At 34.3% G+C, this 25,837-nt stretch overlaps 1 protein-coding gene across 1 annotated transcript; it reads left to right on the top strand.

Annotated features, from left to right (window-relative positions):
- The first annotated feature begins 15,294 nt into the window (after nt 1–15,294).
- On the top strand, nt 15,295–23,831 carry LOC149564167 (large ribosomal subunit protein eL30). The gene is made up of 5 exons (XM_089827228.1): nt 15,295–15,520; nt 15,693–15,798; nt 18,622–18,723; nt 23,331–23,399; nt 23,536–23,831. The coding sequence occupies exons 1-5, from the start codon at nt 15,500–15,502 to the stop codon at nt 23,574–23,576; spliced, it is 339 nt and encodes a 112-aa protein (XP_089683354.1). The 5' UTR covers nt 15,295–15,499; the 3' UTR covers nt 23,577–23,831.
- Nucleotides 23,832–25,837: the final 2,006 nt, after the last annotated feature.

The following is a 25,837-nucleotide window of genomic DNA, read 5'->3' as shown; positions in this document are numbered from 1 at the left end:
TGATGAAAGGTGTCTCTGAAACTTGTTCAAGTGTCCCTATGTCAATATTGATGGTAGCTCCTTCCCAAACTACTGAGAAGAAGTGTAGATCTAGCAAGGATTGTTGTAGAACCTATTGCAAAGAACTAACAATCTCCTCAAATAATAGAGAGACCTCTTGCAACTATTGTACATAAGGATCCACAATCACATTAGCTTGTAAAGACTGATCATGTAGAGAATGGGCATGAGGGTCAAAGTGAGCCCTCACAACAACTGTAGAAGGATCATTCTCCTCAAAGAAAGCGGTATATCATCAAAGAAGTCTCTCGAGTCTGCAATGTGTGACTCTATGAACAAACCTGAAATGTCAATCAAGAAGTCATCACTTGAGGTTGGAACTAGAAGACAAAAAGTACCTTACTGTGGTGAAGTACATGAATCGTTCACTGTGGAAAAGGATGAAGAATTCGCCTCAAAGAGATGAGGAATATCATAAAGGGTGTCTCCCACATCTTCAATGTGAGACTCTACAAATAGTTGTGCAACATCTGGAAGGAAGTCGTCACATGAAGGTAAAGTCGGAAGACATAGAGGTTCATGTTGCACTGAATCCAAAGCATCTGTCGCTGAAACATGATTAGTAGGAGCAACAGGAGCATTTGGAGGTGTGATCTCATTAGGAGAGGATGCAGCTGCAACTGGAGGTAAAAGATCTTTTAGGAAAGGAGGAATGTGTGGATCTCCATACGTCTCCCAAAGATGCATCCAATGAACATATGGATCAGTTGCCTTAAGGTCAATAAGTGAATAAAAAACCTCTATATCTGTATTAAGAAAGAGAACACTACTAATGAAGGAAAAAGTCTCAATATCATATGTAAGTCCTCTCACATATGGTAGTGCATTATGCTGACTGAGATATTTGATAGCCAATTGACTCCATTCTTGATAGTTTTTTGGTGTCAAGATAATCAAATCTTCCTCTTCAACAATGGACTAATCAATGTAACCCACAAAGATGCAAGAAAAATGAAAGAACCCTCCCCCCTAAGGTAAGATTCAGTGCTTTAGAAGTGGTGTGTGTACAATAGGCCACTTGTCAAAATGTACAAGATGGACTTCTAATTTTTCCTATTACAACTGCCTTTAGAGGCCTAAATTTGGAACTAAGCATTGTAGCTGAGATGTACAAAAAATCCCAAAAAGAAATGAAAGCAATACAAAGCAAAAAAGGCCCTAGTTCTAAAAGTGATAGTTCCATCTACACAACTCTAGAATCTGATTGTAGATCTAGAAAGTAGACAAAAAATAATGCACGTTCAAAAAAATTGGAATATATTTTCAAGTCCAGATGAGCCCGTACGAAGTATTTCAAGTTGCAAAATGCAAGATTGCACAGGTACAGTCACCAAAAAACATAAGTTCTAAAAAATCCTTGCACCAAAACTAGAAAATAACACCACCACTAAAAAGTTTAGAAAATTCTACCTAATTTCAAAAAAAAATCTCACCTGAATTGGAGTCTGGATGACCAAGTTATGGGCTCTCAAAGTCAGGCTGCCAAATCAAAAAGCAATCTGAAGAGGGGTCTAGCAGAAAAATTGTGAGCTTAAATTTGAAAATATAAGCCTGCAAAGGTGTAGCACGTAAATTTATGTTGTAGACACCATGTGCTAAATTAGAAGTGCGAATAACTATGTTGTCTATATGACAACTCAGTGAATGATGCAAACTCTAGTGTTGTAGACACCATGTGCTGAATTAGAGATGCATACTTCTATGTTGTCAATATGAAAACTCAGAAAGGTACACAAACTCCTAAGTGTCTCACAAAATAAATAATAAAATAATGCATTAACCTAAGTAAACTTAAGTAAGTGTCAATAATGAATAATTATTTACACCACTAGATTGGAGTATGTAAGTACAAAAGAGGAGATTACAAATATCTTTATGAATCCTTTTCCTAATGATACATTTCAGTACTTGCAAGGTATGCTTGGGGATATGCCCCTACCTACTTCTGAGTGGATGGTGTCGAGAGTGCATCAGTGTAGTAGTATAGAGCATTGTTGTTTATCTAGACTAAATGCTAATGATTCCTATATGGGGGAGTATTTTTTATGAGAAGATCCATCAAGGAATCTTAGTAATTGTTTAGAAACAACATCTTTGAACATTTGAGTTGATTAAAGACTTGGAGTAGATGATTGACCTAATTAAATTGATGTCAATCGGGATGAAGTATACATGAAAAAATCTCCTATGAATGAGGGAGAAGTGTCTCCTATGTATGGGACAGTGATTGCGTGAAAAATCCTATGGATGTATGGGGGAGAAGTGTTATAATGAGGAAGAAAGAATGGAGATGTGAACAACTACTGTTGATCCTAAGAAAGAGGAAGCATAGACATGATAATATTCCAGTAGATTTCAAATTTGATTGATGAAGAGGATTTGAAAAGAAGAGAACAACAACAACAACAACCAAGCTTAATTTGGTATTCGTAGAACTTAGATGTTTTTCATCTATGTTGCTATTAATGCCAAAGGAGGAGATTGTTAGCATAAATGCTAATGGTATTCCTTTAGGGGAGAATCCTAAGCATTGCTAGAACACTTGAAGAATTTTTTAGCATGATTGACATGTTGCATTCATGACTATGTTTGTCATTGATGTCAACATAGTATTATTTCTATAAAGACAGGTAGAGTAGCATACATAGGGACTGAGTATTGATGATCGTGTCAAGTGTAATTAAGTATGTGTTCTACATTGTGTCTCGATGATGCAGTTAAGTGCACATGAAGAAATTTGAAGACATGCAAAAGATATGATTGATTTATAGAAGACTGTAAGCAGATAGAGTGCCTAACAAGTGGTTCCTGATGATTGATTTGTAGCTCTTAAATGAGATAGACTCATGATGAGCATAGTTAAACAGTGACAGAAGAAAGCATGATGATGATGTCAATGAGTGCACAAGGTGTGAGGTCGCACGTGTGAGAAGTTGTAAAGACTGTGAGCTGACAATAATTTGTAATTGTGAAAAGATGTAAAATTTTGTAATATCTTAATGAGGTCCTATTATAATTAATTGGGAAATCCTCAAGGCCGACTCAAGGAATTATTTTGAGGATATGGTATAAAGGAAGGTTATGTTCCTTATGATGATGGATGTATTGAAGTAATTCAAGTGTGTGATATGCAAAGTATTTAGTAAATGTGAGTACACAATCCAAGGGATTATTAGATGTGAAGTTGGTGATCTCGTATCGAGATCAAAAGAGGTTTGGTCTAGTTAGAGGACAAAGAAGGAGCTATATATTTCTATTATTCTACAATGAATAATACAAAGATTAGTTGGAAAGTGAGTTCAATGATGTTATCCCTAAAGCTATTTGGACAATGGGTCCTTCTACCTTTTATAACTCTTAATAGGGTTGGCACAACTCCTAACAAGGTTGGAATCTCCTAATAGGGATTCAAATTCTCCTACTAGGGACTGATATGTATTGAATGTATTTCATGTACTCCTAATAGATTCTATCCTCTAATAAGGAACCTTTATATTAGTACATCATTTTGTTGTTACCATCCCCATCAGGTTTTTCCCTCTGATCAAGGGTTTCCCTAGTTAACATCTCTAGTGTTATTGTGTATGAGTATCTTATTATGGTTGGTGATTACATTGTTCACATGCTTAAGGACTAATAAGGTTGATAAATTTTTATTAGTTGGATAATTGATTCACCCCCTACCCCCCACCTCTTAGTTATCTTGGTGGACTTTACTTTCTAACAATTGGTATTTTTGGCAGTGGGCTAGCATCCCTCATAAGGTTCACAACATGGCTTAATTGCCTTTTATGGTTCTACAAGACTATTGGTTGTATCAAGCATTAACAAGTCGATATTTTAGTGCAATGAAAACCCTAGTCTTTCTAGCAATTGGTATTAGAGCTCGGTCTTGGGTTCAAATCTTTCAAGCCACAGAGAGTGACACTAGGAGGGGGATAATTGGTAGAATGCCAGTATCGCTCGCAAGGTTCACAACATTTCTCAATCACCTCATGTAGTTCTATAAGAATACTAGTTGTATCGGGCATTAACATGTCGATCTTTTGGTTCAATGGCAACCTTGGCATTTCTAACAAGATTTTCTTGAACACATCCCTATTCTAGTTTAGGATGCTCATTTAAAGGTGTTGCATCTTTATATGAAACTTATACATACAAGTACCTTTAGTGAATGGAGTTGATATCTCGCTTTTTTTTAGTAGCTAAAAAAAAAATGTGGATGCCTAAACCACATCTTCTCAACCTTAAATGGAGAACCTTTATTCACTTTTCTATTTGAAGCTGAAAATTTGAAAGAAATTAGGTAATTATATGATTATAGGAAAGGAGGAATGTGAGACTCAAGTTTCATGTTGGAAGTTTCCCAAGAACCTTAAATTAAGAATCGGTGATTCAATCTCTTAGTAATTTCATGTAAACCATTCCTTTTATTCATCCATGTGAAGCTAATATTTTAGGGATGAACATCCATTAAAGAATTTGTTGGAAGCATGAATGTTGGTGACACTTCTATGGGGAGTATTATAGAAACATAATTAGATCATTATCATGATGATATGTTACATTCATGACTGTGTTTGCCATTGATGTCAACATAACAATTTTCTATGGTATCTAACAGAGGAACAACGGTAAAGATCAAGTTGGTACTGACAGATCATTGAGTATTTTCACTAGTGAGGTTAAAGGGAGATACTACTAAGTGTCTAGTATATGTAGCTAACCTTAGAAGCATAAGATATTAGGTCTGGAAGAAGTTATGCAAGTTTTGGTGAAGACTATTCTGAAATAGAGTTTATAGAAGCATGTTTTGTTAAACTTGTTATATCTCTTAGTAGAGTTTTATTTTGAGAAGCAAGGTTAAAGGTGTATAAAAGACATGTTGGTGATGATGTGGCTAAGCTCGCTCATCATAATATTACAGGTATAAAAAATTATTCAAGTTACAAGGTGACGGATTGATGTTATTGCTAAGTATAATGTGTTCTTAATGAGGTCCTATAATAATTAATTGAGAAGGTGTAACAACCAACTTAGGAAATTGTATTATGGATTTAGTATAAAGGAAGGACATTTTCCTTTATTACAAATGAATGTACGAATGATTGCAAGAAGCACGAAGAGCGTAATAGAAGAGAAATAAGTTGATATGTGAGGATAAGTAGAACAAAGTGAAGTTGGAGAAAACTTTGTTACTGAGGTTTTATTTTGAGATCCAAGGTTCGATATTTGGATCCAAGGTTTGTGACTTGATCTATAACGTTTGACAGTGATTGGTCTAGTTGATAGGATAGAGGAAAGAGGTCAAAGTACAATATGACCAATTATTTTGCAAGGAATAGTTGAGAGAACAGTTGGACAGTGAAGTTCAATGGTCTTGCCCCATAAGTTGTTTGGACAGTGGGTCCTTCTACCTTATACAACTCCTAAAAGGTTTGGCATAACTCATAATAGGGTTGGAATCTCCTAATAGGGATTCAAAGTCTCTTAATAGGGACTCATATGTACTAAATTAGTTTATAGACTCCTAACAGGGTCCATTCTCTAACTAGGAATATTTATATTAGTACATCATCTTGTGGGTATCATTCCCACTGAGGTTTTCCCTTTGATCAAGGGTTTCCCCAATTAACAAATATGGTGTAATTGTGTATGTGCATCTTGTTATGGTTGTTGTTTACTTTGATTGGATGGTTAAGATTAAAAAAGGTTGATAAATGTTTTAATTGGATAACTAATTCATGCCCCCCCCCCCCGCCTCTCAGTTATCTTTATGGACTATTATTTCTAACAATTGGTATTAGAGCATCAAGTCCTTGAAGATAAAGTTTAACTTTGGGAGATCCATGAAAAACATATTTAGAAAGGATAGTTCGAAGTTTGATGGAACAAATTATGACAACTTTTCATGTGTGACGTGAGAGCTAGAGAAGCACTATTGTCTGCACTTCCTAAAATTGAGTACAACCAGGTAAAAATACTTGATACTTCTCGTGAGATTTGGAAAATAATTTTGAAGGTGATGAACATTCTAAGAAATTGAGGCTAAAAAGTTGGATTTGTGCATTTCAAGATGCTAAAATGATGGAAGATGAATCTATGAGAACATATGTAGGTAGAATATCAGAAATTACAGCATGTATCAAATCTCAAGGAGGAACCAAGGAAGATGATGACGTGATCTAGAAGATATTGAAGAGTTTAACACCACCATTTAATCAAGCAACTCAAATGATACAATTTTTGATCTCTTGCACCAAAAATTTCACCAAGGAAGCATTACTTGGGAGACTTGAAGCAATTGAGAATGAGCTTAGATAGTCTGGAGAATTTTCTAGAACAAAGAAAACTTTCAATTCCTTAAACATTTGACCTAATTTATCAAGGAGCACAAGTGCTAGAGGAGATTTTGCTAGCAGTAGAAGATTTGATGAGGACAGAAAGATAGAAGAAGGAGTAGCCCTTCTGGTAAGAACATAAAAAAGATGATAAGAAAATCTTTAAATGTTGGTCTTGTAATGAGTTTGGTCATTATGCATCTAAGTGTCCTAAAAGATAGAAAAAGTCAAAAGGAAAGTTCAAACCTAGAAGAGATAAAGATTGTTTGTATGCCAATGAAGAAGATGATTCTGATGAATAAGCAATAAGTGCTAATGATGATGAAATAGGATTTGTAGATATTAAAGAAGAAAGTCTAGAGAAAATGGCTTTGGTATCATAGGTTGAAAAGAAATCTAATTGGATAATTGGCAGTGGTTGTTCACATCACATGACTGGTGATATGACAAGTTTGTTGACTTCAAAATTATGTTGGAGGCATTGTCAGATTTGAAAACAATGTAGCTTTCCATGTTAAAGGTATTAGATCTATAACTCTTGATGGTAAGACTAACACTGAGGATGTATATTCTGATGATGATTTGAAACACAATCTTTTGAGTGTTGGACAACTAGTGGATAAAGGTTATCAATTGCAGTTCACAGAGAAGACATGCATGATTAGAGACAAAGATGGGAAGATAATTGGAATAGGAATCAGATATGGAGATAATGATTTGAGCTAAATCCCACTAAAATGACATGTTTGGTTGCAAAGGTAGATGATAGTTGGTTATGGCATAAGAGATTTTCTCATATAAACTTTGACAGCATTGTGAAAACTAGTAGTATGTTTGCAGTTAGAGATTTGCCTAAGATTGTAAAGCCTAATAACATAATTTGTAAGGAGTGTGTATTGACAAAGCATACCAAAACTTATTTTCCCAGTAAGGAGTTTACTACTATAGCCAATTTGGAGATTGTACACACAAATCTTAGTGGTCTTACAAAGACTAAAGGATTCTATGGTGACAGGTATTTCATGATTATTGTTGATGACTTTTCTAGAATGATGTGGGTTGCATTTTTTAAAGAAAAATCTGAGGTACTTGACAAGTTCAAGATATTCAAGAATAGAGTTGAGAATGAATTAGGTATGAAGATTAAATGTTTAAGATCAAATAGAGGAGGAGAGTTTACTTCAAATGAATTTAATATCTTTTATGAAGCTAATGGAATCAAAAGACAATTTTCAGTTCCTAGAACGCCTGAACAAAATGGCATTACAGAAAGAAGAAAAATGTCAGTAACAAAAGTAGCAAGAGCTATGTTAGCTGAGAATGATGTATCCAAGATATTTTGGAGAAAAGCTGTGAATACAATAGTCTACACTATGAATAAAGTGTAGGTTAGGAAAGACACAAACAAGACCCCTTATGAACAATGGTTTGGTCACTCACCTATAGTTAAGTATTTCAAAATTTTTGGCAGCAAGTGTTATATCAAAAGAGATGATGATGTTGGTAAATATGATGCTAGAAGTGATGAAACTATGTTTCTTGATTATTCATTGAAAATCAAAGCTTATAGATGTTATAATCTAAGAACTAAGACTATTGTTGAAAGTGCAAATGTAAGAGTTGATGAAAAATTCAAGATACAAGAAAGAATAGTTTACTACAATTATGACAATGAGAACGTTGTTGTTACTAAACCAAGGAATGATGAAGTATTCTTTAAGACTAACAATTATTTGTAGAATGAAGGAGAGCAAAGGCAGGAACAAAGTTCAAAACCTAGAATAGAGCTAAGAGTTGAGATAACAACTCCTACTTCTGGTAAGAATACGAGAAAGAATCATCCACTAGAGCAGATCATCTATGTATATGTTGCCCATATGGTTGATGTTGCGATTATGTGAGTGTGAGTTCCTCTTTGAGAGCTTGTGAGTTTGTTTTCTTAGGTATCTACTTGGGATGGACTTGCTTGTCCTGTAGATGTGACTAGAGCAGTGTGAGGAGAAGGAAGTGAGTCTTTCCTTGTTATGAAGAAGAAATCGATGTGCCTTAGCATGGCTAGTTATTTTGTGACCCCCTTATATGGAGCCACTGATTTGTATCCATGTGGTGACTATGAACACCTCTTTTGTTTCTCCTTGAGGAGTAAGGTGAATTGTTTTCCTTGTATTCTCCCATTGTAAGTAGATAAATGAATCTTATTTGTGATTCTTTGTTATGTCAATATAGTAATGAAATGTTCCTTTCATTGAGAAATGAGTGTATGTTGTGAATCATTGCAAAGAAGTAGGTGTTACATTAGATCCTCTGGGTTAATGACTTATGTCCCCAATACACTTGCTTCTAAAGCTTATGGAAATATTAGTAAAATTGGTGTATATCTAAATGTCACATTGCATGGAAAATAATTAAGAAATTTATTGTAGTATGCATATGTATGAAGTTATTAATGGTATATTGCTTGATGTGTGTGAGTGTGTTCTCTAATGTTGCTAGGATGATGTATTCCTTAGCATTGTGTGGTGATTTGTCCCTCTTGTGTGACTATTTTCAGTCATCACATGTAATGTGAGTTGATTGATGCCTTATTTTATTTAGCTGGAGGTACTTTCCTCGTGTTGTTGGGCTAGCATTGCTTTTTGGCATTTTCCTTAAATTTCTCTATTGCCCTCTTTGTGGCTATTGTCACACTTGACTTATTGTTGAAATGAGCTCTTTGGTGATTTACTGTTGCAATTGACAATTCCCTCATTTGGGCTTTTTTATTTTGTTTCACGGTGACTATTCTACATGTTTCCTACTATTGGCTAGTCTTGTGTCATGACTCTATCACATTCATCTCAAACCTCTGGTAGTGCGTACAAGGGATAATATCATAGAGAACATACTATTGTGTTTGTGATAGATTTAAAGTTGTTAATATAATTGAATGGTTTAAATGATGATTAAATATAATTTTATCCTTGAAATAATTTTGAAAAGATATGTGCTTGTTTTATGGTAAGTGACTCGTGAACCCTTGCTTTGAAAACCTTTTAGTTTCATCTATTGAAAAAGAAGATTGTTGAAGTGTGGAACCTATCATGGAACAATCATTATTTTGTCACTTATGTCAAACCTACGACTTGTTGGTAAGACAACTTTTTTTTTTTATATGAATGTTATCATTTGATTGATTGATGAAGAGGATTTGAAAAGAAAGGATAACAAGAGTACCTAGAGAAAGGTTGAGCTATATGGTGTATAAAAGGAACATTAAGACCAAGTAAGACTTTGATCATTGAAAGTGAATGTTCTCATCACATGGCTGGTGAAAAAAGTAAGTTCAAATCCCTTGAGCATTATAATAGAAACAATGTTAGATTTGGTAATGATGCACCATGTCTAATAAAAGGTAAAGGATCAATAAGATTGATAGACAAGATCATATGCGACATTGCTTACCATGTGGAAGGACTTAACTATAATCTATTGAGTGTGTCACAATTGAATAGTTCAAGATGTAAAGTTAAATTTGGAAACAAAAAGGCCAAGATCTATGATGTTGATGGTGAACTCATTGGATGTGGTGATTAGACAAGAGGTAATATATTTTATCTTGACATGAGTGAAGCTACTTATCTTGTTGTACAATTTGATGATGTGTGGTTATGGCACACAAGATTATGTCATGTAAATTTTGACAACTTGGTTAGTATCAGTAAGATGAAGAGAGTCAGAGGTTTTCCAAAATCGAAGAAACTTGATAATGTGATTTGCAAACAATGTTAGTTAGGCAAGATGACAAATTCTAGTTTTAAGAGTAAGCCTCACACTTCAAATGAAATCTTGGAATTAGTTCACACTGATCTATTTGGACCAATAAATGTGAAAAGTTACAAAGGTGACAAGTATTTCATTCCATTTATTGATGATTATTCAAGAATGACGATAGTGATGTTTTTGAGAGAAAAATCTGGTGCTCTTAAAATGTTTAAGTGGTATCTGGAAAGAGTTGAAAAAGAAACTAGTAAAATCTTGAAATGTCTAAGATTTGAAAAAGGTGGAGAGTTTACATCTAATGAATTTGATTTTTTTTTGCAATGATAGAGGAATCAAGAGAGAAAGTTCTAAACCAAGGACCCCTCACAAAATGGGATAGTTGAAATGAGAAATAAATCTGTAATGAACAATGCAAGGACACTGATGATGGAGAAGAATGTTGCTTTGAAATACTGAAGAGAAGTTGTCAGTACAACTATCTATACCTTGAACCAAGTACAAGTGAAGAAAGGTATCAATATCACATCTTTTGAATTATGGTATGGATACTCACTCAATGTCAAACATTTTAAGGTATTTGGAAGCAAGTGTTATATTATAAAGGACAATATAAAAGGTAATCTTGATGCTAAAAGTGATGAAGGTATATTCCTTGGTTAGTCCACAAGAAGTAAAGCTTAAAGTGTTTAAATACTAACACTAGAAAAGTTATGGAAAGTGTAAATGTAAAAGTTGATGAATATACAAAAATACATGAAGAAGAACAAATGGAGGAACCTGAAGATTACAAAACCTTTGTGTAATACTATGAAGGCATGTCTACAAATGCTGATGATTCTAAAATCCAAGATGATAATCAACAAGAATCAGTGACTGTAGAGTCACATACAATGGATGTTGAGTTGCAGTCAGAAGCCAAGTTATAGTCTGATGCTGAGATCAAATTACAAGAAAGGAATGCCGAGTTACTTGACAGAGAAGTACATAGTGAACCTGAGATTGAACTTCATGAATGACTTATTGTTGAAGAAAGAAGAACAAAACTAAGACTATCAAAATATATCAGAAGACATCATCCTGTTGAACAAATCCTTGGAGGAAAAGAAGATGGACCAATGACAAGGAATAGATTGAGAAATGACACATGTTTATTAAGAATACATGAACCTAAATCAATGAAGGATGCATTACAGAATGAAGATTGGATTCAAGCCATGAATGAAGAGATTGATAAGATTGAGAAGAACAAAACTTGGACACTAGTACCAAGACCAGAGGACAAGAATGTTATTGGAACCAAGTGGGTGTACATAAAAAATTTGGATAAGAGTGGTGAAGTGACAAGGAATAAGGCAAGATTAGTTTTCAAAGGATATGCATAAGAAAAGGGAATTGACTATGCAAAGACATTTTCCCCTCTTGAAATATTTGAAGGAGTAAGAACTCTTCTTTCTTATTCTTCTTGTAAAGGATTCAAAATTTATCAAATGGATCTTAAGTTAGCATTTTTGAATGGTATACTAGAAGAGGAGGTTTACATTGAACAACCTGAAGGATTTGTTGATCCAAACAATAGAAACATGGTATGCATATTGCACAAAGCTTTATATGGTTTAAGGCAAGCTCCTAGAGCATTGTATGAAAGACTGCACAACTATCTTGTGAAAATTGGTTTTGAGAAGATTGATGACAACAACAACCTATAATTGAAGACAGAAGGAGGTAAAGGAATTTTACTATCTGAAATATTTGTTGATGATATCATATTTGGAGGACAAAATGCATTGTGTAAGACATTTGCAAATGAAATGATGAAAGAATTTGAGATGTCTATGTTTGGAGAGATAAAGTTCTTTGTTGGATTACAAGTGTGTCAAATGAAATATGGTATTTACATCACTCAGTCCAAGTATGTAAATGAAATCTTGAAGAACTTTGGTACGGAAGATTCAAAACTAGTTAGCACTCCTATGGTGACAAATCGTAAATTATCCAAAATTGATGATTCTGTTGAGGTAAACCAAACATTAAATAGGTCTATGATTGAGAAATTGCAATATGTAGTTCATAGCAGACCTGATATTGCACTAGGTGTTGGGATTGTTGCAAGGTTTTCTGCAAATCCTAAGGAGAATCACTTAATGGTTGTTAAAAGGATTATGATATATTTAAAAGGAACATAATACTATGGTCTATATTACAAGAAGAATGGCAAGTTTGAATTGAGATCCTATACAAATGTTGATTGGGATGGAAACATTAATGATAGGAAAAGTACAAGTGGTGGAGTATTTTTCTTAGGAAAAAGATTAGTCACATGGACTAGTAAGAAATAAAATTCTATTTCACATTCTATTATTGAAGCTGAATATGTGGTTGTTGCAGTGAATTGTACAAATGTGGTATGGATTAAACAGTCAAAGGAATGAAAGAGGAAATCGCTGAACCTGTGGTAATCTACTATGACAATACAAGTGTTATAAACATATCTAAGAATCATATGATGCACATAAAGACAAAGCACATTGTAATCAAATATCATTATTTGAGAGAATTAGTTAAGGATAAAGAAGAGAGAATGAAATATGTGAATACAAAGGAACATATAGTTGATATATTCACAAAGGCTTTACCTAAGGATGCACATGAATATCTAAGAGGTAAGCTAGGGGTGTTGCCCCTATCTCAAGCTACTTAAAGGAGTAAGAGTAGTGTCTTGCATCAATTGAGTTGAATGACATACTTTACAACTCAATGCAGTGGATCTTACTTTAGGAACAACCTAAAGTAGGGAAGGAGCTAAAACAAAAGATATACAATCGCAAGCAAGGTAACAGAGGGAGAACCTAAATTGGTGTATATCTGCATGAATACATGACAAGTCTTTGGCATTATTGTTAAAGAGAGAGATTTTACTCGGAGAAAGAGGGATAATTTATCATAAAATAGAGATAAATTACATTGAATATCTTGAAGGGAGAGTTCATTGTAGAAGACAGAGAGAGATTGCAAAGAAAACATTAACCTTTACAGAGGAAGGACATATATTGATAGAGGGAGAAATTTCAATTAAAGGTATTAAGTCTCTTTTTGGTATTGTTGTTGGTGTTGGTTTTCCATCAATGCCAAAGAGGGAGATTGTTGAAGTGTGGAACCTATCATGGAACAATCATTATTTTGTCACTGATGTCAAACCTGCTACTTACTGGTATGCTAATTGCTTTTTGGTATGAATGCTATCATTTGATTGATTGATGAAGACGATTTGAAAAGAAAAGATAACAAGAGTACCTAGAAAAAGGTTGAGTTATATGGTGTATAAAAGGAGCACTAAAACCAAGTAAGACTTTGATGATATACTATATTGTTTATGTATTTAAGGCTATAATGAATGGATACTTAAGCTAAGACAAGAAGAACAATTTGCAATAAAATGTGTCTACCAAGCCTGACCAAGCAAACAATGCAAGCCTAGCAAAATTCAGTATGTGCTGAGATTTGGTTGTGATTAGGTGCCTGATCAGGCCTTGTTGTTGGAACCCAAACTTGCATTTCAACATTATAGTTTCCTTTGTTTGTAGTTACATTGTTGCTCATGGGGGGGGGGGGGGGGGGGGTGTTAGAGTAAAGAATTAATTTAGTTACATTGATTAAATTAATCTTTACTACCTTCTTAAGATTCTCTTTCATGCTTATGCATCTCCATTTAATTATTAATTTACATTTTTGGAAAGCTAATTGGTTTTCAATAGGAGTTTCTTATTTTCACTTCTGTTATTTTGGACCAGCAATATATCATAAACTCATGTAGGATTTGATAATGAATAGATCCATAGATCCCTGGATATCCTGAATGCAAATAGCCTATTACAAGGAAGTAAAAAAGATAGAGAGAGACACGGGTTTGCTCAATAAACAAGAAGATTGTATTTACTTGTGCAAAACATAATGAATAAATTTACCACTGATCAATCCTTACGAAGGAGATCAAAAACCTAAAAGGGAAACCTTAAGAGGTAAAAGACATTTAACAATTTAAATATTAATTATTAAATGGAGATGCATAAGCATGAAAGAGAATCTTAAGAAGGTAGTAAAGATTAATTTAATTAATGTACTTAAATTAATTATTTACTCTAACATTAATACAAATAAATAAATATAGAGGGGCATATAATTTAGAGAATAAGAAGATAAGTGATGAGAGATGTAAATTTTTAAAAAATTAAAAACAGAGAGAGAGACAGAGAGAGAGAGAGAGAGAGAGGGGGGGGGATATTAATAAAAACAAAAAAATATAGAGAGAAAACTATTAGGTTTATAAAGTGAGAGATACAGGAGAGAGAGAAAGAGTCTGAGAATAAAGATAGAGGGAGAAGTAGATATCAACAAGAGAGAGATCCATATTTAATTACATTGTTTTGTCAATAATCTAAGATAACATGAATTTATGAGAAACAATGACCAATCCAATACATCATTTTCTTAAGAACTCAACCATTAACCTTTAAGACCTCTTAGTTGTACCTGTCACATATGATATTGATAATTTGTTTACATGATAAAATTCATTTGCTCAATAAGAAAAGCCAAATAATGTAGATGCATGATTTTGATATGATAATGGGGATCTAGAACATGGGATTGCCAATGCTTAAATATAACCTACCATTTACCACATATTCATTAATTTTGCAAAAAAATGATCATAAGGAAATTTAAACCACAATTAACATATATTACAATTCACTTCACATGTCTAAAATTTGTAATTGTGAATTCTAGTTAGATTCAATGAATCAAAGGGATATTTTAACTTACTTGACATATGTAAATGTTCTTAACATGGAACATGGTTAATTATAACCTATCACTAATATTGTTGAGAAAGAAATCGAGATTGAAAAGAAGAGGGATATCTAAATATATAGAAAGAGATGCTTAGTTGACCTTTCATATATATTCAGCATATGATGTATGTTAGGATTCTTAACATAGAACATGGTTAATTATAACCTATCACTAATATTGTTGAGAAAGAAATAGAGATTGTAAAGAAGAGGGATATCTAATTATATAGAAAGAGATGCTTAGTTGACCTTTCATATATATTCGGCGTACCTATTGTTAAGGTGCGATTGCTAGTTAATATTGAACTTTAGAAGAAAATAAAGGACTCCATATATGCGAAGTGGGATTTTAGAGGGTTGGTTGGTCCGCGCTAGGGTTTCCACGTTTTAAAACCCTAGCGAAAACTTAAATCTTTCGCTGCAAGTTTGACGAGCAAGAGGATAATTATTTAGGCGTCTGTAGCTGGGCTCTCTCATCCATCGGCAAAAATGGTGGCGGCAAAGAAAACCGTATGTTTTCTGTTCTGATCTTCGTAGGATCCCTCAGATTTTTTGGGGACTGGGATTGTGTTTTTAGGAGGTTAAGGGAGGATAGATAACTTTTTTAGTTCTCCCGTTTTCTGCTTGCGATGAGTTCTTGTTATGGGTTTAATCGAGGAATAATGTTAATGTGTTGTTGCAGAAAAAGGCTCATGAGAGCATCAACAACAGGTTGGCTCTTGTTATGAAGAGTGGAAAATATACTCTGGGCTACAAAACCACCCTCAAGTCTATCAGGACCAACAAAGGTATTCTCTTTTTCCAAAATCCGATAAATTTAATGTTGGGAGCGTATGCATTTGAAGGGTTACGTCTTGCTTTATATCTTTTTCGTGAGAATCGATTGATCGCATCTTGTAAAATAACCGTATTAAAATTTTCTAGGTTTGGGATTTGGAAATTAGCTGGTTAATATGGGCTGTATGGATTTCATGAAAATCTATTTCGGGGTTTCGTAAATAGCGGTACCATCAGATTCATGCCTTCAGGTGTTCTGCAGCTAGAGTTGTTGTAGTACGTTACCTAAATTATTCGCGTAGAAATGAACTGCAGGCAATGAGAGCCCAGCTGATTTACCACGACAACATTTCGAATCACTATCGTTATTCGAATAAACCTATTTATGGCAGTGAAAATTTGAGGGCGCTATGCATTAGCCCTCTAATAATCGTTATTTTTTTAGGATATCGGAAAGTAGTGAAAACAGTTTTTTAGTATTTTGATTTGGATCTGCCTTGCATACTTCCAAAGCAGCTGACCTATCCTACAATTTCATCTCCGTTATCGCAGTATGCGATTGATTTTTATGCACTTGAACATTGCTTTTAAATATCAAAATTGTGGGGCTCTCCTGATTGATAATTTATACGATAGGGTTTTTGGGAGTTGGCTACTCTTTATAGCTGTCAATATGGTAATCTTCTCTGGCAGGGCGATTTTGAGTTAGTTTTTGTCTTTATTAATCCAGATCCGAAATATTACATATCCATCCGGTACTGTGGGATTTTTATGTGCTTAAGTCATCGTGTTTTCTGATTATATTATACATATATAGACGGATAGACCAGATAATTTTAGTCTGTCTATCTATTTAAACAGGTCAATCAAGCATACCTTCAGAAAATGCTCCAGGTCTCTGGGTTTTAAATTTTTTTTTGACGAGTTGGACTGCCTGCTGAGTGACATAGTACCTTTTCTAGCAGACACAACTAGAAGGCAATATCTCAAAATGGAGGGAGAACCCTAGTGACCACAAGGAAGATGAACTTACTTTTGTTGATGAGGAATCCTGATTCCTAAAGCAAAACTATATTGACACAAAGAATAGTACCTAAAGTTCAGAAGTCTTAAAGATTTTCTGTTTTACTTTTACAGTAAGCAATGTGATTTGTGAACACTAGTCGCGTAGTTGAACTCTAGTTTATGAACTTAGCTAGCCCAAGTACTGCAGATTATTGTGCGAGTCTCTGCAAATCTCTCAGCAGCTCTTTTGCAGAGTTCTCCCAACAAGCTTGTCACCAGAGAAAAACAATTTTTTTTTGTCATTTTTGTCTTCAATTACTTGGATTTATTGATTTTTCAAGCGAGTAAAAGGATATATCAACAGTTCGTTAAAAGTTGCAAAATTAGGAAAAACGGCATATGGCATTTTCTCCATGTACCCTTGAAGTCCTTAAATGGGACCCATTAGTCGGGTACTGCTCTATTCTGTGCCCTATGTTGCAGCAGGTAATTTGCCTAGGGAGCTGAATCTTGTACCAGCTGGGAGCTGCTGATCCTCCAAGATCTCTGCACTGGTTTTAGAAATGCAAAACATAAAAATGATCTGGGTTGTTTGGCAAGGACAGAGTTCTCATTTCTTTCTTTCATTTTTTGGCATGAAGACTTTTTTTTTTGAATCCTGGGTTCTTGAATTCCCTTTGTACATTTGGTTTGGGAGTTAGTCATGATTCTGAGTAATTTGACTATGGTAAACAACAACGTACATGTTTTCTGACTTTGTTTTGTGTGATATGGAATACTTGAGTTTATTCTGTGATCTTATGCTAAGTCATAAGACACACCGAATTTTATCCATGAAGTTCAAATTTCATGATAGTTAATATAATACTGTTATTTACTATTCATATTATTTCATTTTAAAATAATATTGAGTTAATTAGTTTAATTATTTAGCAATGTCAAACAATTTTGACAATTTTGTGGATACACTAATTCTATTTAAAAATTAATAAATGTATTTAAGTTAAATTTAATGTTGTCAGGTTTTTTCCGAATTTCTACCCTTGCCGAATTTCATCTGAATTTTTATGAGTGATAAACTCGAATTCAATTTCAAACCTTGTGACTTAGATCTTATGTAATTTTCTGTCTGCTCAGATTTTGCATGATCTGATTATTTAACATTGTTAAGATGTTGTCTCAGTGATTCATCCTTTTTCTTCGGACTAACAAGTCAATTCTAGAGTAACAAGCTAATTTTAGAGATTCAGTGCTACCCAAATTGGTTGTTTATATTTTGATTTTATTTAATCTTTTATCAGCTGGGGTTTTTGCAATATCAGAGGTTTTAATGTGGTCAAAGCATTGCCTTGGTGATTCATCGTTCTCAATTTATGTTCATCTGATCAAGGAGTTAGTATTGTAGATTCAGTGCTACTCATTTTGGCTACAAGTTGGCCTAATGTAACTTGCCATTACAATGATGGCTGTTAATAATTTTAATCATGAGTTGGTAAATAAATCACTGTCAAATAATAAAGGATCATCTGAAGAATCTCATTTCACTGAAAAGAGGCATCTCATGAACAAGAGAGAAAGTAGAAAAAATCCTAAAATGTTCATCTTGGATATGTTGGATTCTTTGTTTTAGGGGTTATGTATATTTCTTGAAATCTTAGGAGCTATGTGGTAAGTGTTGAGAACTTATGGTTCATGGGATTTACATTTATGCTTGCGCATGTCCAGATGTTGAAGAGAATGGGATATTCAGTTGTAATGAGTATGGTCTCTAAGTACACTTCTTTTGTAAATGCCAGGTTACTGACCACTGTATGTTTTATTGGTTGCAGGAAAGCTTATTATAATTGCAAACAACTGCCCTCCTCTTCGTAGATCAGAAATAGAGTACTATGCCATGCTTGCAAAGATCGGGGTACATCATTTCAATGGAAGTAAGTTAATTCTTTCTAAACACATTAATGGAAAAAATTAGAAGAGCCTCATACATCCTCTGCACCTGTAATGCTTTGTTTAGAGTGTTAATAGGCATGTTACTGCAACAAATTTATCATTTTTTTCCATTTGATGATCTGAACCTGAAAGATGTCCTTTATATCTTGCATTGATAGTTTATGATTGTTTTTTGTCTCCTAGGTTCTGTAGAGTTTACTCATTTTGTTCTTTTCTGCATGTTTTTTCTGAGAATGATGTAGAATGGTCTATTTAATTCAAATCAACATGGCTTGGTTTCTGTAGTCTTTTATGTTGTAGTTTTATCAAATTCACTTGCCGCATCCAAAATTTCCTGCATTACAAGGGATAATTTTCAAAATTTTCTATATTGGTGCGTTGTGAGTCGTTATTTATGAAGTTTTACATCTGGGATGCATGCATTACATAACTGAAGTTTTCCTGTAATGTTCGACTTCCAATAAATTGGCTTTGGAAAGCCAGGGATTTATGTTAGGAGATTTAAAGTGAATTAGACAATTTAATTGTGTCATTGTTTACAAAGAAAACTTCGAATGTTCTTATAAATCATAATCAGTTATATCTAACACTAGTACAGCTTCCTGAGTAATTTTACAGTGTTGACAATGTCTAGTCATTGATTGCTTCTTTGGATCTGAGGCTGGAGGAACTATTACTGATTTAGCTGTAAAGAGACAAACTGAATTTGGATTGATTTGTCATAGTTCTATTTAGCAATTTATCAATCCTGTATTTTTATGTATTTGTGGAAATGAGATTTGTTACTGATTGCAGCTACCTTCCTTGTCTGATACTTTGACCAAAGGTTTTTGATGGTGTGGCTTGGTGATGATGTACAAGTTCTTACACCTAATAAATGTATGTTGCAGTCATCTGGCGTTAAGCTATAATTTAATATGACCAGAACAAATTTTGGATTACGGATACTGCATCAAATAGTTATGAAATGTGTCAGATTTGTGCCATCAAATAATCCAGGGGGCTTCATTTTTATTTTAGTTTCTATTTACAAAATTGAAGCTTTTGCTTTAATGTCTGACTTATAAGTATTACCGCTCACATGACTCTTGTCTTGTTGGCATTAAATTATATCTTTCTTGTATCTGCAAGACACACTGGCAGTAGAACTACCATCAATCTTGTAGCTGCTGTATAAGTTCAACCATTTGAACATTTTGGAATGATATTTATAAAATTTATATGAATAGACTTAGCACATCCTGAAATTTTTGTGATTTCAAAATGTGTTGTTTTTAGGTTAAAGAACATTGACATGTCTTACTCAGCAAGACAAGAGTCATGTAAGCTGTATAAGAAAAGAACTTGGTATTTATTAGAACACTACTTTTATTGAATTAATATGCCAAGTTTGAAGAGGATGCGATTATCCGCAAATTAATTACTTTCTTATATAAACTGTTCTTTTACAATGTTTTAAAGGCTATGGCCTACTCGAGGCACTAAACCCTATTTTATGAGCACCGACTCACTGGAAGCTCCAACCCCATGTACTGGATTTGAACTGCTTTTCCACCTTGTTAAAATTGCTTGCCAACTGATGATGATTAATTTAATTTCACTTGAAATTGGAATGTCTTTTCTTCTTCAATCTGATACTTATTTAATCATCTGATACTTATTTAATCTTTCACTCATACACACCCTTATTAAATATATATAAATTAGATTGAAAATATAATTATATATTTTCATATCATTCAACTACTTTTCTTTTACTTCATTGCTGACTTCTCATCTTCCCTTTCTATGTTGCATTTCAGACTTCTACTCCATACTATTTTTGTCCTTTTTATTATTCTCTGCAGCTCACACAGACATCTTTTATATATTTTATATTTTTCATACTTAAACACTCTATTTCAAGATAAATAATTATGTTCTTTCAAGTAATACTTCATCATTTATTTAATATTTAATTAATCACACCTCTTATTTCTGTTGATTGCTGCTAAGATATTCAACTTTCTTCTTGCCATCTAAACTCTCTCTATTAACAAGTATAGTCATATCTGCCACACCTACAACATTTTATTATTTTAATCTTTATATGTTTGTCAAGTGCACATGAATGCTGCCTTAAAAGATTGTTATGGGCACTTTTATTCACGTACTTAAGTGTATTCGATTCAGACTTTGACTACTCCCGACTGCATCTCTGACATGGACTTGTGATCCATGAATTTATTTTTGCCGTCCTCAATCTGCTCTGCAAATTTCCAAAATCCACGGCCCTGACCTATATCGCTGACATGGTCTGTGAACGCTGAAACTGGATATGTTTGCTGCATCGTTTCCAAATACTACTTTGTCTCATGACGATTATCATGGCATTGTCTCTGCTGCTAAAACTTTACACAATAGGCGCTCGGTGTCTTTATGAAATGCCGTGCACAAGATATGGACTATACATGCAGACTCATCTTGGAGAACCTATGATGGCATGTGATTGTTCTCATACGTCCACTCATATCTTTTAATGACATGGAAAATGTGTTGCCGTTGTTCACTTTTATATGTTCCTTCTGTATGGTTCACTGTAAATACTTTCACTGCTGCTATATATTTTATAACCTTCTTAATAACTGACAACTATATGGCTGATTCATGCACATGGTTTAGTAGATTCATTTGAAGCTCCTGACACCATTGCTGTCTATTCCTGTATTGTCATGATCGCTGTTCATACACACTGGAGTCGTCTATTTGTTTGTTACATGATATCATTTATCAATTCATCACTGTGGACTTTCAAGTAATACTTCATCATTTATTTAATATTTAATTAATCACACCTCTTATTTCTGTTGATTGCTGCTAAGATATTCAACTTTCTTCTTGCCATCTAAACTCTCTCTATTAACAAGTATAGTCATATCTGCCACACCTACAACATTTTATTATTTTAATCTTTATATGTTTGTCAAGTGCACATGAATGCTGCCTTAAAAGATTGTTATGGGCACTTTTATTCACGTACTTAAGTGTATTCGATTCAGACTTTGACTACTCCCGACTGCATCTCTGACATGGACTTGTGATCCATGAATTTATTTTTGCCGTCCTCAATCTGCTCTGCAAATTTCCAAAATCCACGGCCCTGACCTATATCGCTGACATGGTCTGTGAACGCTGAAACTGGATATGTTTGCTGCATCGTTTCCAAATACTACTTTGTCTCATGACGATTATCATGGCATTGTCTCTGCTGCTAAAACTTTACACAATAGGCGCTCGGTGTCTTTATGAAATGCCGTGCACAAGATATGGACTATACATGCAGACTCATCTTGGAGAACCTATGATGGCATGTGATTGTTCTCATACGTCCACTCATATCTTTTAATGACATGGAAAATGTGTTGCCGTTGTTCACTTTTATATGTTCCTTCTGTATGGTTCACTGTAAATACTTTCACTGCTGCTATATATTTTATAACCTTCTTAATAACTGACAACTATATGGCTGATTCATGCACATGGTTTAGTAGATTCATTTGAAGCTCCTGACACCATTGCTGTCTATTCCTGTATTGTCATGATCGCTGTTCATACACACTGGAGTCGTCTATTTGTTTGTTACATGATATCATTTATCAATTCATCACTGTGGACTTTTCTAATTACTGTCGTATTAATATATATGCTGCTGCAAATTTTCATGCTATTGTACACCTTCGCTGCGACACATACAATTTCATGGCACTTGATTAGACTATCATGGGGACTCTGGTATGTACAGAGTCATTCCAAGTTGTTTTTTCATTTTAGTGTTATTGTCTTAGACCTATGTCTACTCCAAATAATGCTGACATTCTGCTGACAGGTATCATTCTATTCTCTGTATATAGAATATACTGTAGTTGGCATTCTTCTCTCAACGATATTAAATATGAGATCGTGTCTCCCTTTCATTATGCGGCCAGTGATGCATTTTCTGTTTTGTTATTGAAGAACCGTCAAACTCTTACAGGATTGGTTATTCTGTGAATGTTTTCTGTCTGCTATGTCACCTAAACATTCTGCAACATATTCTTTTCCCTATAACAGAGAATCTATTTTATGACATCTCTAGGCGTTCAAGGATTCCCAATTTTAGATTTCTATATACTAATTTCATCATTAACATTTCCCCTGTTCCTTCCACACAGCAGTTCATATATCTGATGTTTCTTTTCATGTTTCAAATTTACAATTCTTAATATGAATAGGTGAAATAACTGTTGCACCATCGTCATAATATCTTCAATATTTGTATGACAATATTGCTTTCTTTTCTTTGACACTGATGACAATTATTTCATCAGAGGTTTGCATCATGCTCTGTTCCCTGTTCCAAGTTGAATTTTTATTTTTTTAATGTTTTGACAGGTCTTCCAATTAGTCTTTTGAGATGAGCCAAGTATTCTAAATTTTGCTTTAGCTGAGTTGATGTTTGTGTTCTTCTGAAAATGAATTTAGTACCATATTTTTTTTTAATGGCATTTTGTGTGTTTCCAGATATTTATTTCATATATTATGTTACAACGGAATGAAATGTTCTTTGCAGACAATGTTGATCTTGGGACAGCTTGTGGCAAGTATTATAGGGTGTGCTGTCTCAGCATTACAGATCCAGGTATATATATTTTTTGGCATGGAAAAAGGCTATAGACATTATCCTTGCATTTATAAAAATTTCCCCATCTAATTTTAGGTTTCTGAGTCCAAAAGTAGCTCTCTCCTGACCTTGCATGCTTCACATGTCTTTTCAGGTGATTCTGATATCATCAAGACAGTACCATCAGACCAGTGAGTGCATTATTGGGATAATTTGCCGAGGAAAAATTTAAATATCATACCCTTCCAAGATGTTTGGGAGTAAAATTAGTGGTAAAAACTTTTAGATGAGATTCATTTCCGTCTTTTAAACGGCAAGAAAGACCAACCTTTCTTTTTTAGGTTTGAGTCTTCTTTTGATTAAGAAGGCTATTAACGGTGAATGACCGCAATTTGTAATCACGGAATCTAGGGTGTCATTATAATCTATATTCCATAGTTTTTTCCCGGATGTAGTGATGTAATTTTTCTTGAAGCTCTTGTACACCGCAAATTAAGTTTTTTGTTCGAAAATATTAATTTTAACTTGCAAGTTGTGATCCTACAAATTAATTTTATGTTATAGTTACTCTATATAATGTTATTGGAATATGTTTTGGAAAGAGGGGATCTATTCTTTTAAATTGGGCATGGCATTATTATCTAGGTTTTGTCATATGAATGGAGTCAAGAAGGGATCTATTGTTTTTAATTGGGCATATCATTATGTCTTAGGGTTTTTCATATGAATGGAGTCTGTTCTAGGGTAGGTGACTTTGCAGATCTAGGTAGTTTTGGATGTGTACATTGATTTCACTTAGCACAGGCACGTTATTAATATGTGCTTTTTTTACTTCTAGTTTACAGGTCTTATAAATATGATGGTGTAAAATAGATTTTAGGACATGCAAGTAAGATTTTAGACAGACTTCTCAGATCATTTTAGATTGGGCGTTTTAGCTTGATTTGAATGTTTGGGAATTAGCCCAAGAATAAAACTTATTGCCCCTTGCCAATATTATAAGGTAATTTGTTATTACTCTCTAATTAGGTTTACACCCAGTGTTTAGTCTTTATGTTACAGAATATTTAATTGGAAACCAATCTTGGGTATGCTATGAAAATCATGTTGATGAAATTCCTTGACATGTTTGTGTTATTTTTTTTCGTGATATGTAGTATGATTTGATTCCTAATCAAGGAATGATTTCCATGAATTTATTATGATGATGGTTGTAGATTTCTGCAGTGGTGATACGTCATAATATAGTGATTTCTGCACTGCGGGCGCCATCATATGGTTGTAGGCGCAGCAGCCGAGATAAAATAAATGATGAATAAATACAAGTTCGTTCCTGCCTTCCATGCCATGTTTCAGCCTTAGCGAATAATAGAATAATAGGGGCCCCTTCCAATAATAGTGCCAGGGGGCCCTTCAAATATAAGGGGTGGGGGAGTGGTCCCTCCCTATTGAAACTCTGCATGCATAATCATGGGTAGGGTTCATGGAGTCTCATAGCTATCTATCAGTGTACCGGAAGGCCATTTGAGAGTCAAAATGCAGATTCAGGAAGAGATACTTCGATGCGGGAGAAATGCTTAGGTTAGATAAATGGCATGAACAAAGGCTGGTGCCTATAGAATTTTAGGGGGTTTAGATCTCGTTTCTATTGTCTAGGTTCAGCTCGCTCACATGTACCAATGAAGCTTCACCTACTTGCTGGTTCACCTCCTCATTGTTCTTATGCCGCCCAGGGGCAAGTGATTGCCAAATAGCAGATCACACCCTATCGGTTCTGAGCTTTGCAGAGCGGGGTTGCCTGGCCTGCATGCAGAATGCCTGAATAATTTGTTTTGGGGTGAAAAGGATAGGTACACGTCGTACCGACAGAAGGAATGTAACGATGCCTGAGATTCCAATCGCAAGATTAGCCAAGTTGGATGCTTCAAAATAGAATAAGAGGGCCAAGAGAAGCTCCTAGGTATTATGGGTAACATGGTACACCTCGAGCGTGAAGCTCCACTGGGAGTAGACTCTTAACAAGGTCCATCCTTTAACAATGAATATATATCTCCGTATATCTTTGTGGGTATCATTCCTACCAGGGTTTTACCTCTGATCAAGGGTTTCCCTAGTTAACAAATCTGGTGTAATTGTGTATGTGCATCTTGTTATGGTTGCTGTTTACTTTGATTGAATGGTTAGGATTAATTGAGGTTGATAAATGTTTTAATTGAATAACTGATTCACACCACCCTCTGTTATCTTGGTGAACTATTCCCTGTTAACATCTATAAGTCTCACTGGTGAGTTGCAGTTATATTTTTGATGTTCTAATGGTAGAAGGAACATTTTGTTTGAATAAGTGACTTAGTGCAGGCCCTCCTCCCCAGTATATCCAATTGCAGTTGAAATTTCTCTTCCATTGCCCTTAGTGGCCTCCATATTTGTGTTCTACTTTCTATCAGATATTTTTG

Source organism: Cupressus sempervirens, chromosome 4 (assembly GCF_028749045.1).
Source record: "Cupressus sempervirens isolate cs-2001-9-10 chromosome 4, ASM2874904v1, whole genome shotgun sequence".
Lineage (NCBI taxonomy): Eukaryota > Viridiplantae > Streptophyta > Pinopsida > Cupressales > Cupressaceae > Cupressus > Cupressus sempervirens.
Note: the sequence above shows the minus strand (reverse complement) of the source record. Positions and strands in the feature narration are given on the sequence as shown.